Source organism: Crocodylus porosus, unplaced genomic scaffold, assembly GCF_001723895.1.
Source record: "Crocodylus porosus isolate Cpor-Errol unplaced genomic scaffold, CroPor_comp1, whole genome shotgun sequence".
Taxonomy (NCBI): domain Eukaryota; kingdom Metazoa; phylum Chordata; order Crocodylia; family Crocodylidae; genus Crocodylus; species Crocodylus porosus.
The window spans coordinates 12,692,501-12,707,762 of NW_017728910.1; the positions used below are offsets into that span (position 1 = coordinate 12,692,501).

At 39.3% G+C, this 15,262-nt stretch overlaps 1 protein-coding gene across 4 annotated transcripts in view; it reads left to right on the plus strand.

The window, feature by feature from the left end:
• Window positions 1–15,262, plus strand: part of LOC109308411 (multiple epidermal growth factor-like domains protein 6) — a 291,549-nt gene that overhangs the window by 167,653 nt on the left and 108,634 nt on the right. For all 4 annotated transcript variants that reach the window (XM_019532693.1, XM_019532694.1, XM_019532696.1 and 1 more), the window contains one exon: window positions 14,125–14,247. In XM_019532693.1, the coding sequence (XP_019388238.1) occupies window positions 14,125–14,247 (123 nt within the window). The remainder of the gene's footprint in view (window positions 1–14,124; window positions 14,248–15,262) is intronic.

Here is a 15,262-nt window from a genome sequence, read left to right on the forward strand (position 1 = left end):
TCCAAGTCACTGATGAAGATGTTGAACAGTGCGGGGGGAACAAAAAAAAGTTGTGAGCAGCAAAAGCAGCCCAATCCAGCTATTCCCTGAGCCTGAGCTGGAGCAGCCCCCAGCCCCCTAGCAGCCCACCTGGGCAGCTCTGGGGTGCGCCGTGTCTGTGAAGGGAAGGACTGGGCCTCCCTGCAGCTCAGCCCACTGGCAGTTTGCCCCCAGCCATGGCAGATGCAGGCAGGCTTTGCGGGGAAAAAAGAGGATGGGGCCCCTCACCACTTCCGCCTTCAGCCCGCCTCTCCTGCAGCCATGGGGTGAGCTGTCAGATTAAATGCTGCAATGCTACAAGTAGTTACATTGCAAACTAAACTACATGGGGATGTGGTTTAGTTTACAATGTGACAAACGCATGTAAATCACACTAAAGAAACCCATGTGTGTAAAGTGCGATGGAATTAAACCACAAAAACAGGCATCTTCTGTAATATGTTCAAGCACCCATTAAGAACAGCTGATACTCATCCACATCAAAAGGCCTTACCTTAAGTTTGTAGACTCAGAGCTCTGGAAGGCAGAAAAGATACTATTCGTCTCCTTAAGACCCTGCTCCAGTAGCATCATTGGGGGTGGGATGGAGTGGGGGGTTGGTTTGGAGGATACCCAAAAATAGATGCTGCTGTAATCGGCATGGCATTCAGGCATGGAATTGCCTTTTCCCCCTTCTACCCTGCCCTGTCTGCGGATGTAGTTCAGACTTTCCCAAGTTAAAACCTACACTGCTAATTCATGGGATATTTCAATAACAGCCTTTATATATGCATCTTCTTAGCAATGCTGCTTCCAAAATATGTGGGCATTACACAAGATAAGAGTAGTATATAATGTCGATAAGATGCATCTCCTACAGTTTCTCCAGCTATGTTAAGAATGCTGTGAGATCTAAAAGGCACACTTTTATTCATGAGCCTTGGAAAACTGGCACCCTGTGTCGCATTTTAGTTATCAAATGAGTTACAGATAAGTTCCCAAAACTTAGGGGCCTTCCAAAAAAACCCTGGTATCAGGTCTCATCTCCACATAGTCAGCTGCTGGAATTGGTATGGTGCTTGAAAGCTAATCATAATTCTACACCTATTATAGAGCCATCACATGAATTGGTTTCACGGAGCTTCTAAGTTCGGTATGTATACTAGAGGATCTAAGAAGCATCACATGGACTGGACCTGCTGGGAGGAAATATTGAACCGGAACCATAGATTTGCTTTTATCTGTGGAAAGCAGTAGCTTTGTAGAGTTCTCCGCATAGTTGTTTTGTAGTTATGAATTTGCAGAGACAGTTTCCCCCGATCATATATTTTCACACGTAACATTTTCTCTGTCCAAAGTGTTTCATGCGTCAAACTTTATTTGACAGCTTTTGATAATGAAAATATTTTGAGCTTTGGTAACATTACAATAGTGCACCAGTCGGGGATTTAATGCAGCTTAATTAATGCTTTTAAAAAAGCTTTGAATTTTTAGCTGAAACGTACTGCACAGCAACATAGTAGCACCATTATTGTCCAGACAGTATGTAGGATTTAGACTGAAATAATATGACAAAAGCAATAAACACTACAAATACGTTTTGAAACATTTCTAAGACTTTAATGATTAGCTTATATTTTAACATTTATGAATATTTTTGAAAAACAGGTTATGGAGAATGTTAACATTCCACTATACTGATTGACAATAATTAGTTTATTTTAAATGAAAGAAAAGAAACATGGTATTGTTGCAGCTGACTAATGGGAATTAAAAGCTGGGTAATCTCTTCAGCAATTATAGGGATACAATGATTGTGGTTGTCAAGGAAGAAAATATATTCATACTTTTCTAAATCATTGTGTTGGAAGAATTTTGCAAGCCTGAATTGAAGCTCTGGTCATGGTCTCCAAAATTACAGTTAGTAGCTATTTTATGCTGAACCAAGAATTTTGAATACTTAAATTATAGCTTGTTTGCAGTAAGGTATTTACCAGAAAATATAAGCATCTTATAAACAGCAAGGGTCATCTCAATCTTCATTTTGAACATGTCTCAAACCTAGATTGAAACTGAATAACTCATAGAGAGAGAGAGCAAGAGCGAGGTGGTTTAGAAACCTTCAATTCAAACTCTAAATAGAAAATTATATAAAAAAGTGCATATTTGCTTTTCAATAGAGAGTACTGCATAGCATAAATTTTGCTTTTTTATGGCTTTGCCTTTTGTACTATGTAAACAATGACTAAAGATAGATATAGAGATATGTTGAACTCCTGAGTGTTAGTTATATATCTCTTTATTACCATCTAGCCAGCAACCAATGCCATTTTGTGCTGGGACTACTAATAAAAGTCTCATTCTTTATCGAAACATCCCTGAATTTTATGAACCATCTTATGCACTCTTAATAAAGCTTTAAAACAATACATGATAATATGAAAAGAAACACAAATCTGTCAACACTTTCATTAAGAGCAGCAGCCAAAAGGAAATGATGCAGATGTGACTGTCAGTAAGATCAGGAAATGCTGGGAAGGATATATCTTATTATTAACAGATCAGTAGCTTGATGGACATAGGGCTTGATTATTTAAACTCCTGTTCCATGGCTACTTTGGTGGCTTTACTTGTGAAGTATTAAGATACCACTTAGAAATATGGGTGCATATGCCCATCTGTTAATTGACAATACCCTTAGCGTTGGTATGATAATTCCCTGTTTCAGGGGGGCGGGGGGTGAGGAATGTCATGTGAAATCACCAAGAGCTAGTAAGAAAGGAGGAATCAAAGAATTAAGTTGACAAAGTTATTATTTTAAGGAATACAAGACACTTTCTGCCTTTGGCATCATTGTATATTAGGATCTAAACGTTAGGATTTAAACCTAGAAGCTTGTGCATGAGCACATGGTACCATTATGTTCTGTTAATGTTTTAATGCAGTGGTTCAAAACCTTTCTTGTATCAGGACCCATTTTAAACATCGATGGTCAGTACCAACCTAGTGCTCCTCACTCCGGGCCTACTGCCCCCCACCCCCAGCCCTCCAATGTGTGAGGCAGGGGGTGGGTATGTGGGGCTGGGAGGGAAGGTTGGGGTATGAGGGGGGCCTCAAGCAGCCCCTTGCAGGCTGGAACTCTGCAGTTTCCCACATTTTTCTCCCCTAAAAGATAATCCATTTTTAAAGTTTGTTCATGACCCTTTCATATATTCTTGTGACCTACTTTTGGGTCATGACCCACAGGTTGAGAAATGCTGCTCTAATGGAACCAGCACTTCCTTTCCAAGGATGGTTTTCCACAAGGTCTCCACATACGTATGTCAGCAGAAGGAGCAGGAGAGCCAAGCCATTGTCTCCACTCCCTGGGCACATCCACATGTGCATTAACGTGCCATAATTATGGTGCATTAAGTTTACTACCTATTATAACAGGTACTGACTGGCTGCATCTATACAACTGACTGTGCAGTAGCCTGCTACTACTGCACAGTAGCGCTGCATGGCAAAAACCATAATACAACACTACTGTGCAGTAGTATTAGGCTGTTGTGCAGTAGGATCACAAAAAATGCATTCATTGGTGCTACTGTGCAGTAACTTGGGTTTAGTACTTGTTTATACTAGTTTATACAAGTACTAAATGACTGCACAATCAGCATCTTGTCTACACACGGCCACTTAACACACCGTAGTCCAGAGCACGGTTTTTACGTGCCACTAATGCACGGTAGACTAATTCTACTGTGCATTAGCACATTAGCATGGCACATTAGTATGGCTTTTGTCGTGATGTGCTAATACATAGTAGAATTAATCTACTGTGTTTCTAGTGTCTCATGTAGATGCATCCCCTGAGAGTTTCCTTAAGAGTGGACTTATACTAGTTTCAGATGGGAACTTTTTTATTGTGTAATGTTCTTGACAATAGATTCCAAAAGCTTAGTGACCAAAAGACAATTCCAGTGAAGCAACTCTAAAAAATGGTGGAAAAGAACAATTTTGCCCTAAGCCTCCAACAGAATCCTGGAAATCTAAAATTTGGAGGCCAAATTTACTGCTGTAGTTGCCAGTAGCTATTTAAGAGAGAATTCTGGCCACCATTATTTTTTTCTCCCCCTGCTGTAAGCCAGAGCAACATCAGTTCTGAGGTCTTCAAAGAGGCATAGCCAGAATTTCTTTACAAGCTTAATAAAATAATATTGATAGTAGCTCCACCCATACCACTTAGTGCTGAGATTGGTCTTTGAGCCAGTCAGTTAGCAAGACAAGTCCATCAACGTGATGAGAAAAAGCTGAAATAGGGCATGTTTATCACAAACAGCATATGTGCTTCAGACAAACGGAATATATATACTGTAAACTGAAAGACGATAAGAGTAGGGGGGCATCTGCATGATTATAGCACTGTTGTATATCCTAGCACAGGAACTTCACAACACATTATGCTCTACTAAAGCCATTTACTGAGTATAGCAAGAAAACATTCTTATGGCTGCTAACAAAAAACATGTTTTCATCGCATCATTTTTTCTCTCTTTTTTTTTTGTAACTATTTTTTTCAAATTATGTTATGCCCTCCCAAGAGAAGTTTCTGATGCCCCATTTGGTAGCACTCCTTATGTTTTACTGGCTTCAGGTGTTATGTAAAAGGGATTCAGGACATATCTTGCTCTGTATTTTAAAGCAGAGCTTATTGTCTCCTTGTCACTGAGAGCAAACTGATTAGTGCTGAAAGTTGTGTTTCTCCCCACATTAGAAAAAAGCAAAAAAGTTTGTAGCAAACCAAAATAATTTTAGAGAGCCATTGATGATAAAATTAATACCTGGTGTAACTATCAACTTCACTGAAGCTACCTGTTGGTTTTAATGCTGAAGCTTGACGCACTTGAGTTTCAGACCTAAAACGCACATTATTTTTGTAGTGTTTAAGGATGTATAAAGATACATCCTTATTGCACTCCAGAAAGAGTGTCCACATGTTCGGGCTGTTTGTAGCACTACAACAATGCTGGATCTGCCACAAAAATGCTGGATCCAATGTAAGTTCCTTTTCATACGGACACTTCTTGTTAGCGTTGTGTTCTGCAGTGCTACATGTATGGACATTTACTCAGACGAGTCTGTCTCTGTGGAATTTATATTAATATTTACTTGTTTTAGCTCATAATATTTCTGATGCCTTCTTATGAGGGTTGTATATACAATAAGCACCAGTTATTATTTATTGCATTCCTTGTATGAAACAGCATCTTCTATGCTGCAAACAAGAAATACAAATGTTGTTGTCATTAGTCGCACATGCCTTGTTTCTCTGGATAGTAGTTCTTCTGATTGTATCTCGTATGTTGTTCCAGATGATTATTCTTTTGGCAACATTCTTCTCTCCTAATCTGTGTAGGGATTTTATATGGAGTTTATGAGCTGGAGGGACCCAGTGGTGCCAAGATATCCTTTATATTTAATGCCAGCAATTGTGTTTTGGTCTGTCTTAATTAAGATTTTACATGTCATTCCAAACTGTGAGTAAGAGTTAATGTTGTGTTAACAGTTAAAAAGCACCAACGTTGCACTTCTCTAAAATGCAAAAGAATAAGTGTTTGCTCACTGCTGTGTGAAAATGTCACAGGGTTCATCCAAATTCTGACCTTGAAAATTATCTTGGTTCTTATTTTAATCCCTTACCCTTGCCTCTCTGCCAATTATCCAGGCCAGAGAATTTCTTAACTCTCATGAATATATTTTTTAATGAAGAATATCTTGAAACTCTAATTAGGGCTCCTTGAATCCAAAGCAGTTTACATATCACAAGCTTACACAGCTATCAAACAGATGCTTCTCCTTTTTCTTGTTCAACTGACATTTTCATTTTCTCTGCATATTTTGAGGACAGAAAAGTGATGTGTTTTGACTCCTGAGGCTTCAGTCTATTACATATCAAAATGAGGATTAGAAAGGAAGGTTTAGCTGTCCATTATGTTGTTAAGCTTGTCTTCCACACTTTCAAATAGCCTTTTTACTGAATTCAAAATAGTTTTCTTTATTGACCTTATTTAACTCAATGGACAGTTTTAATTACAGTCCGCATAGTTTCCAGTTGCAACATATGGTTTGCATATGGAAATGAGGTTGAAGGGCTCATTACTGCTTGTTGAGTTAACCCATTGTTAAATATCTTAGGAGGTATTGGCATGTCACTTGCTGAATTTCAGTTGAAAATACAAATATATATATCAGTCCCTTTTGTTTTCCAACCAATTTTTAAATTTCTTTGTGTTAATGCTTTGTATAAAAATTCCTGGGAAAAAGAAACGTTGCCTTCATGGGCTCTGCTTTGGAGGAATGCCTGCAAAATGAACTGTGACTGCTGCAATGCAGAAACCGTGGTCTGCAGTGTGGAACAAAGTCAGGACCTTCAGTTATCATTTGTGATGGTACCCAAAATGTGACAAGCAAGTGGAAGGCATTATATGGAGAGGTCCTAGGAAGAAACATTATGAGCTGAAATAGGTAAATATTAATATAAGTTCCACATAGAGACAGACTCTTATGAATAAAAGTCCATGTAACACTGCAAAACACTGCTAACAAGAAATTACTTCTTATAGTAGATCCAGCATTTTTGTGGCAGATCCATCATCTTTGTAATGCTACAAATAAGTCACTGTATTAAATCAAATGCCATCCATTCAATGTTTTCACATGTCCTATGTGAGCGCATTACCTTGAATACCTTGCTTCAAGAAAAAGGATGCTAACATCAAGAGCTGGAAGGAGCTGGAGGCTAACCAACTCCAATGGTGCCGCAGCCTCATCCAAGAGGTAGCCCACTCCCTCAAAGCAGAGAAGACAGAGCGGAGAAAGGAAAAGGAGAGGAATCCCAGCCTACTGTCCCCTATGGGAAGGCCTGCAATTTATGTAGATGAATCTGTGTCACCTCAAAACCCGTATAAAATCTGTAGTAGAGATCATCCTCTAATTGAGGGATTGACGATGACCATCTGAATGCCTCAGCCATTACTGCTTTTATCTGTACAACATCCAAATGAGAGGTAGAGGTAGAAATTGTGACAAAGGACAGAATTGAACCCAGATCTTCCAAACCTTTGAGCACCGGTCTACCTTCCTCAGTGCACTGGGAATAACCCACCCCTGAAATCAGTTGCTGCTTTTTGTGGAGCACCAGTCTCTTGTAGCATCTTCCTGCACCTCCCAGTCTTCTTGCGCCAGCTACTGTGCTGGTTTTCCTCCCCATGCTTTGCATCTTGTGAAGATTAAGTAGTCTTGGCTATCTGTTTCCTGCCTTTCACTGCCACCTCCCCTCCTTTTAAAGGAGCAGCAGCTCACACCTGCTTTGCTCTTCGGTCCCTGTCCCTCTTGGGGAAAAAAAGGGTGATAAGGCAATATATCTTCATTTAACAATTAAATACAATTATTTTCTTCATAACATAGACCCAAACCAAGAGGGCTATTGGTTGGACTTCCTTTGTCAGGTGCTGTCCTGATAGAGGATAGAAGCAGTTGCAGCCTAATGACAGACGAGAAGTTGACACATGTATTGGGGAAAAAGGAACAAAATTTTAGGGACTTGTATGTACTTTAATATGAGATAATGTAAGTAGCACAGCATCTGGGGGGAGCCACTGGAAACCTGCTAATTATACTAGACTGAATTATTTCTTCAACTCTGTATTGGTAAAGCTGCTTTTTCCTGGGCTCTGAGCAGATAAGAGCTGTGCTCTGGTCTACAGCTCATTGCTATGAGGAGGGGTGCTTTTTCTTCTATTCCCTTCTTACCGAAGTGATCCATTCACAGGGAGAGAGTCCGAATAATAATACCGCTGTTACTTCTGTTCATCTCTGTCCATGGAAAGGCACTTGCCATACATTATATCCATTCCTCCCTGCAATACAATACAGGCAGTCCTCAGACTTACGGCAGAATAGGTTCCTGAAAACCGCATCATAAGTCAAAACGTTGCAACTCGGAACCGATTTTCTCATTAGAAGCAATGCTATAATGGGGGATTGGTTCCTGAACGAAGGCCTGATACCCTATTTTCACTAAAACTACCCCAGAATTTTGTACTCGATCAATTATAGATGAGTAATATAGCTACATCAACGTATGTATACTGTAAATAGCAATCATATTGATTTGGAAGGACTTCTTTGAGGTGACTTTGCTGGACTTTTCGAAAGGCTCTTGGTTGGACTTTTTGAAGTGTTCTTGGCTGGAGTCTTCTCAGGAGTCCTGGCTGCAGGTTTTTCCAGAGTCTCGTCTGCTTTCTTAAAGAAAATGTCCAAGGAGGTTTGGACAGATGTTCTCCAGGGAGATGGGCGACACAGCGAACTTGTTCGCTGGCATGCCATTGCATCAGATCAAGCGTTGTAAAGTCGAAACTGACGTCAGAAAGTTGAAACAGGATGTCAATTTATACATGTTGTAAGTGCGAAACGTTATAACTCAAAACATTGCAAGTCGAGGACTGCCTGTACACCGTTCTATTGACTATTCTTGTGAAAGAAAATTTACCTTAAACAACTGATACACATAGGGTCCAAGACTCTGTCTAGCCACTTTAAGCAGTTACGAAGTCACAGTAGTGATCTGAACCTGGGTTAACAGCACAACCCAGGATGCAGAGTTTGAGTAAACTCTGGTAATAACAGTAATAGGTTCTTATACGGTAAACCAGCCACAAGAGGGGGATATAACACATACTATGCTCATAAGGGTGGCAACAAAATTAAAATGGAGGTATGAAAGAAACCACTAAAAAACATCCTCTAGTTTTGATGGTTACCTTTTGTCTTTCTTGTTTTTATAAGTATACATCTAATTGTTTTCCTTTCTCATGCAAATGTATAATATACAGACGTCCCTGCTGTTATGAAGTTCAGAATCTGATATTGTATACTTTTTCCTTCCCTATGGGTTGACATGAGGGAGGAATATGGTGTTGTCTGCCGTAAGTAATTCTGCTTCTTTGTCACGAGACCTTTGGTTACAGTTTTTACCCAATCAAGTTTAGCTGTCATAGCTATTACATTTTCTTCCAGACCAGATCAAACTTAAATTGCTGTTGTGAACAAACCAGAAACTTATATAACTATCTCTCTTTGTGGTTTCAAAAATCCTGCAATCAAATTCCAAAATGATATCATCTAGAAACTACTGTTGAAACCACTGTCTATCAATAGAAATGTATGAATCCCAAACTGCTTTCATTAACATGGAGATTTGTTAATAGGTACTTGCAGATTGGCATTATCTTATGGGCACTTATAAATTCAGATCTGGTATAAATAAGTGTAACTGTACTAGTGTTGATAGTTACACCAGTATACATTTTGTCATTAATAGCTCTAAAAATACTTGTTTTTTTAATATTAGCCTAATACAATAAGGAGGCAAAATTTGAGATCAGCCTACAAATATCAGGAAAGACAGCCTGTTTCACTTATGCTTCTATATTTTTTTAAAGGCTGATAAACAAACATTTCATGAAGAAAGGCTGCCTAAAACTAATGTAAAGTAGTTTGATGTATGTTATGTTCACTTCGTGAAACAACAGCTCTTGTCACACTTAAACATCCTTTAGAGGTACATGATGTGGCCTGCCAGCTCCTCTGTAATTCTGTATTGGATCAGCTTTATCAAGAGCTGCAAAATAAGTAAGGATATGAAAAACAAAATAGTGAGTAAAATTACTCTTCCTTCCCCAAATGCTGTGTGACTGTGAGACTGAGCATGTTCCTACACATGCCATCCAGGCTCCTATGGTATGCATAATAAAAGCATAGATTCAGTAACTTGCTCTTAGGTGTATTTAATCTTGTTTATTATTGTAAAAATGAGTACAAACAAGGCAGCCCAGAAACCACAAGATCAGTCATAAGCGTAGAAACGATAATAAAGAATGGACAAACGAGTATTTCTTTAACTGAGGGTCAATCAGAAATCATCTGTCTTATGAACTGCTCTCAAGGAATTTCATATCAAAGGGCACCCTGAAATGAATCAGCAATAACTTGTAGAAATTTAACAGATGGAGAAAGATGAGGAAAGGATGATGCTCAGAAGTGCAAGTGAACTGCTGAGCAAAACCATGTTTCTGTGTGTCACCAACTCCGAAGCAGATACACGAGGAAGTCTCTGTCTTGCAAGCAAAATCAAAGCATCTGGATGCCCTTTTACCGCTAATGACCTTGTGAAAAATTGCATGTTGTTAGCTTGTGAAGAGGTCAGTCCTGACAAAGTCAAAATTTGAAGAAGTGCTTCTTTCAAGAATAGCTGCACAGCAGAGGGTACATATTATTGCTGAAATCCTCACTCAGCAATTCTCAAAAGCTTACAGAGAGCTCCAGGACTGTTGAATATAGCCTTGATAGAAGTAGCGATAATGAAGACAGAGCCTAGTTACTGATTTCATCTGCAGAGTAAACTAAAAGTTTTGACGTCATTCAAGAACTGGTATTCTCTGCGTGGGCATATCACTGGTGTCAGCCTGTGACAAAAAGTACACAAGACCTTACATTTTAAAAGGAAAATCTTGCTGGGATTTGTGTGGATAGAGCCCCAGTATAGTAAGGAGTAAAAACTGAGCTGCGGCCTCATAGATGCAAGCTGGCAAAGAGATTGTAAGGAAGGAAGTTGGGCTGAAGTGCCTCTAGCACACCCAAAGCACTCTGGAAGCCACCGCTCTTCAGCCTTCCCTATTATAAGGAGTGTATCCACACTTTGTGTGGACTTACTTATGGTATAAGGTATGAAACTGCTGTATATTGTTGCAGTTATTCTCATACAGAAAAGAAAATAGCTAACTATATAACTATATCAAGAGGAGGCATTGTTACAGTAGTATAAATGTGTCTATGCCAGGTCTTTTACTAGAATAACTGTATTTTGTTTAAAATAAAAATAAAACAAGCATAGTAGGCAAAGTTTTCAAACCTAGACCAAGCTTTTAGGTTACCATCTGTTCCTCAGAATGCTTCACAGACAAAATAATTAGGACTTTCTTTTTTTTCTGTAACCTGGGACAAAGGTGTTCCCTATTCCTTAGATGTCAGAGATGCTGAGAAGCTGCTGTGTCCTACATTTTCCTGCTGTAACTGTAGTCCTCAAAGGAATCTATCAACATTTATTCTGTAAGAGATTGGTCCTATAGAGAAAGCCTTAGAGTAAAGGGATTACCCATACCCAGCTCATTGATCTTACCTATTTTCCCCTGCTACATGGCACGTGGGGGAGCAGTTAAGAAAAGCTCTTACACAGAGCACCTGAGACTCAATCTTTTGTTTGTCCCTGAATAGATTCACGCTTCTGAACTTGCTGGTGGCAAAGATACTTTTGAAATTTTTTTTTTCAATTAACTTGCTTATTAAACGCAAAAGATTTTGACTAAGATTTTAAAACAAAAGACACCTAAAATTAAGTTGCTAAATGCTTCTTTTAGCACCCGAATAGATTGCCTGATTGTGAAGGGACCCAGCAGCCCCCCATAGCAGGTGAGCAGGCAGTTCTAGAAATACTGAAGCATCATAAAAGAGAAGTTAATGGGTGAGAGTGTTAGGATGTACGTAGATAAGTAGGGACCCAGCTGAAAAGATTGCTAAAGTTATTCTGATATGAAAAGTGCAGAGCCATTTGGTGAATCAAACCATTTACCTAAGTAGCTAGTAGCTAACCACTGTTTCTCATTTTTTGTAAATCTTGGTCCTTGTATATTTACTTTCTTTTATTTAATCCCATTTTAAATAGGTAGAGAATTCCCAGAAACTTTTGTGTCCTGTAGAAACAATGTTTTTCCATTGCTTACCTGAGAATTCACCATTAAGACGACGATTAATGAAAAACACTGCTCTAATATAATATAACAAAAATGTAAGTCTTGCAGTTCAGGCACCTCCTAATTTTATTTTCCTTAATCCTTTTTATTTTCTTGTTAGGTCTTCAGCATAGTTTTAAAAAATGTTTCTGGCAGCTGTTTTCTGGAGTTTTATTTCTTCCTGCTACTTTTTAACAGTAACTGGAACGTGGTTTATTGGGCTGATAAGACTATCCTTGTAACAGTAGCTTCTAAGTATGGCACAATGATTTTACAGTTTCTGAAGATTTTTTCCCCTTTAGAATAGGACAGTCTAATTGTCATGATATTTTGTTATCATCATTGAAGAAAAAGCCCAAGTCTTTACATGAAAGAATTCTTAACAAATCATTGTGTAATACACAAGGTGATGGATAGCAGGCACTGTTCATGGTTTATGTTTCAAACAACTTCTGCTAATAAGGAAAAGAGTCCAGATGTCTCTGAGCAGAAGCACATTATATATGATCTGAAGTCTAATAAAACAGTGTATTGGGGAAAGTGAAAAAGTCATGCATGTAAGCAAGTGGTCTGAATTTAAAAACTAGTCAGTGCTTTAGTTTAGATGAATGAATTTCATATGTAAACTATTAACACTGAACCTTATAAATACATTTCACTGGGATCAGGAGAAACTTGGGAAGTTCTGTGTTTCCAAGGCATCTTTAAAACTTTTTCCATTTCATGTTGTTAGATTTTTTTATTTAATAAACATGAAAGTATTTAAAATGTAAATCATAAAAGCTAAATACAAAGCAGATATCTAGCAGTGCAAATATATCCAGGCACTTCTTTCTTCAAGACCAAATGACAAAACATATTTCACTGGGCTCTCATTTCGGTGATCCTTTGTGCTCCACATTGAACTCCAGCTTCCAGTCCTCCAGTAACAGTTAAAGGTTTGTTTCTCTCTGTGGGTTGCATCTTAATTAACTTGAAACCCGTGCCACTCCCACACACCAACTTTGCATGTGTGGGGGACGGGGAAGCTGGGTAGTCCAAGTGAACGCAAGTCCAAGTCCTGAGCCAGAGTCTCTTGAAGTCAATGAAGGGGGTGGGGAAGGGAAATTCAACAACCAAAAAATTCATCTGCCTCCCAATGGACTGTGATGATGTTGAGAGCAGTGGCATCAATATGAGAATCTGTTGCCGTTTAAGCTAAGCCCGTTTTAATGGAAACATGTAGGAGTTGGTAGACGGTTCCCTGCTTCATGCTAATTTCATGCTTTGTGTTGGATATCAGAGACTCTTGGAGAGGCCACTTGAGAATGGAAAGGAGTAAAAAGGAGCACAAAGAACATCTGTTACAGATCAAGGAGTCCCGGAAGATGAGCAGCAAGAGCGTGCTCCTGCTTCAGTTTAATGCTGAATTTTATATTTATTTCAGCAGTCTCCAATTAGGAAAAAAACATTGGAAGTAGTATACTTAGCTGAGCTAGTCAAAGCCTAACTATGTTTTCTCACATCATTTTTTCCCTCCCATGTCAGTCCTGTTCCTCAGTACCCACAGGGTCACCAGTTAGCAGAGTTTAGGGCCTGACACAGAAGAAAATCTTCATATGCTGGAGTTGGACAAATACCAGATGTTTATCCAGTGGTGAATGTGAGCTCAGATGTGTTAGGTTGCAGAAAGTCTCTCCTAACTTTTTTTCCCTGTCCCCAAGAAAGCATCTGTATCACAGAGCTGTTTAATTATCAAGTGCTTAAGAAGTATAAAGTGGCTGGGCAATGCTTGCTCTCACGACTGATGGAACTGTAATGAACACAGTAAAACTTCCATCCTCTATGGTTTGTTTACAACACAGAAGCCGACAAGATCAAAGTAGTAAAGATTAGCAGCAACATAGGGTAAGGATTACATTATGTACGTGATCTATACTGTCCATGACAAATAGGCTAGGTGCAGGCATTCAAAAAGCCTGAGGCAGAATCAGTCTAAGTTACGCCATTTTCTGTAAGCAGCTTAGTTTAAATTGGTACTGAACAGAATTACCTTGGTAAAGGGGGCGAATCTTAGACTGGGTTCTACCAATTTTAAACCAGTCTGTGTGCGCTATACTTCCGTTCTGTTCTGGCTCTAGACCAGTTTTGTGCCAAACTTCTGTTCTGTTACAAATGTGGACCAGTTTCCAATCACTTATGCTGGTAAGAGTGTAATAACTATACCTGGTTACAGCATACAGCTTCTCTGAGGTTGACATGGTAATCTCAGTCATCTATCTTCCTTCTCTAGATGTTGATGAATGTGTGATAGTGAATGGAGGCTGCCAACAGAGCTGCGTTAACATTCAGGGCTCCTTCTTTTGTGAATGCACTATGGGATACAGGCTCCATGCCGATGGACGCACCTGCATAAGTAAGTGAACATTACAATAGTCTAAGACCTGTTATAGTGGAAAGAAATGTACCAGTGTAGAAAAAAGGGCACATTATATTTTTTGCAGTAAAGTTGTCACTGAGAAAATACAGATGTTATAGACTTCCTGCATCGTGGTTAGCTGAAATTCAGGGGATTACAGGTTGGTCAGAAAGACAGAGAAATGTATAATGGTGTCAGACATTTCTCCAGTGCTTTCCTGCTTCTTTAGAAAGGATGTACTGAGACTTCCATTCCTGAACACAGCAGGAATCAAACAAAAAGAGACGGGATTTTTGCTTGGTGTTACAAGCTCTTTTTCCAGCTGACACGTATCCCTAACATTTTCTTCTTCAGCTTTCCTTGGGGGCATTGTTTCCTTGTTTGTTCTCACCAGGTCCTTGGTTTTTCTGCCTCTACTTCTCCAGTGTTTTCTGCTTTTCTCTTTCCCTTTCTTTGTTCTTTCTGCCCTTTCTTTTCACAGAAGCAGTCATACAAAGAAGGGCTAATCAAGCCTGTACACCCACTTGTGCCTTTCTTGGGGGCAGATGCTGCTGTTTGGTTTTAGAAAGTCACTTTAATTGTCCTACAACACACAAAAGTGAAGTTAAAGAGATTTTAACCCTTGCCATAACAATATAACGATCGTTTATTTTAAACTGCTACAATTAGTCACACCTATGATAGGTAGGGTTACCAGCTTTAGCTGTGGTCCCTTGAGACTTCACAAGTTATGCTGTGTAAACCAACATGAAGTACAGAATGTCAAACAGGAGGTTACCTTTACCTGCATTAAAAGCCATGAAGAGGTCAGGCAGGGTGATGATGAAGTATAGAATCACAGAATCATAGAAGTCGGGCCGGAAGGGACCTTGTAGATCTTCAAGTCCGACCCCCGCCTGAGCAGGAGAAAAACTGGGCTCAAATGATTCCAGCCAGGTAGGCATGGAGCCTCTTCTTAAAGACCCCCAGGGTAGGAGCCAGCACCACTTCCCTTGGAAGTTGGTTCCAGCTC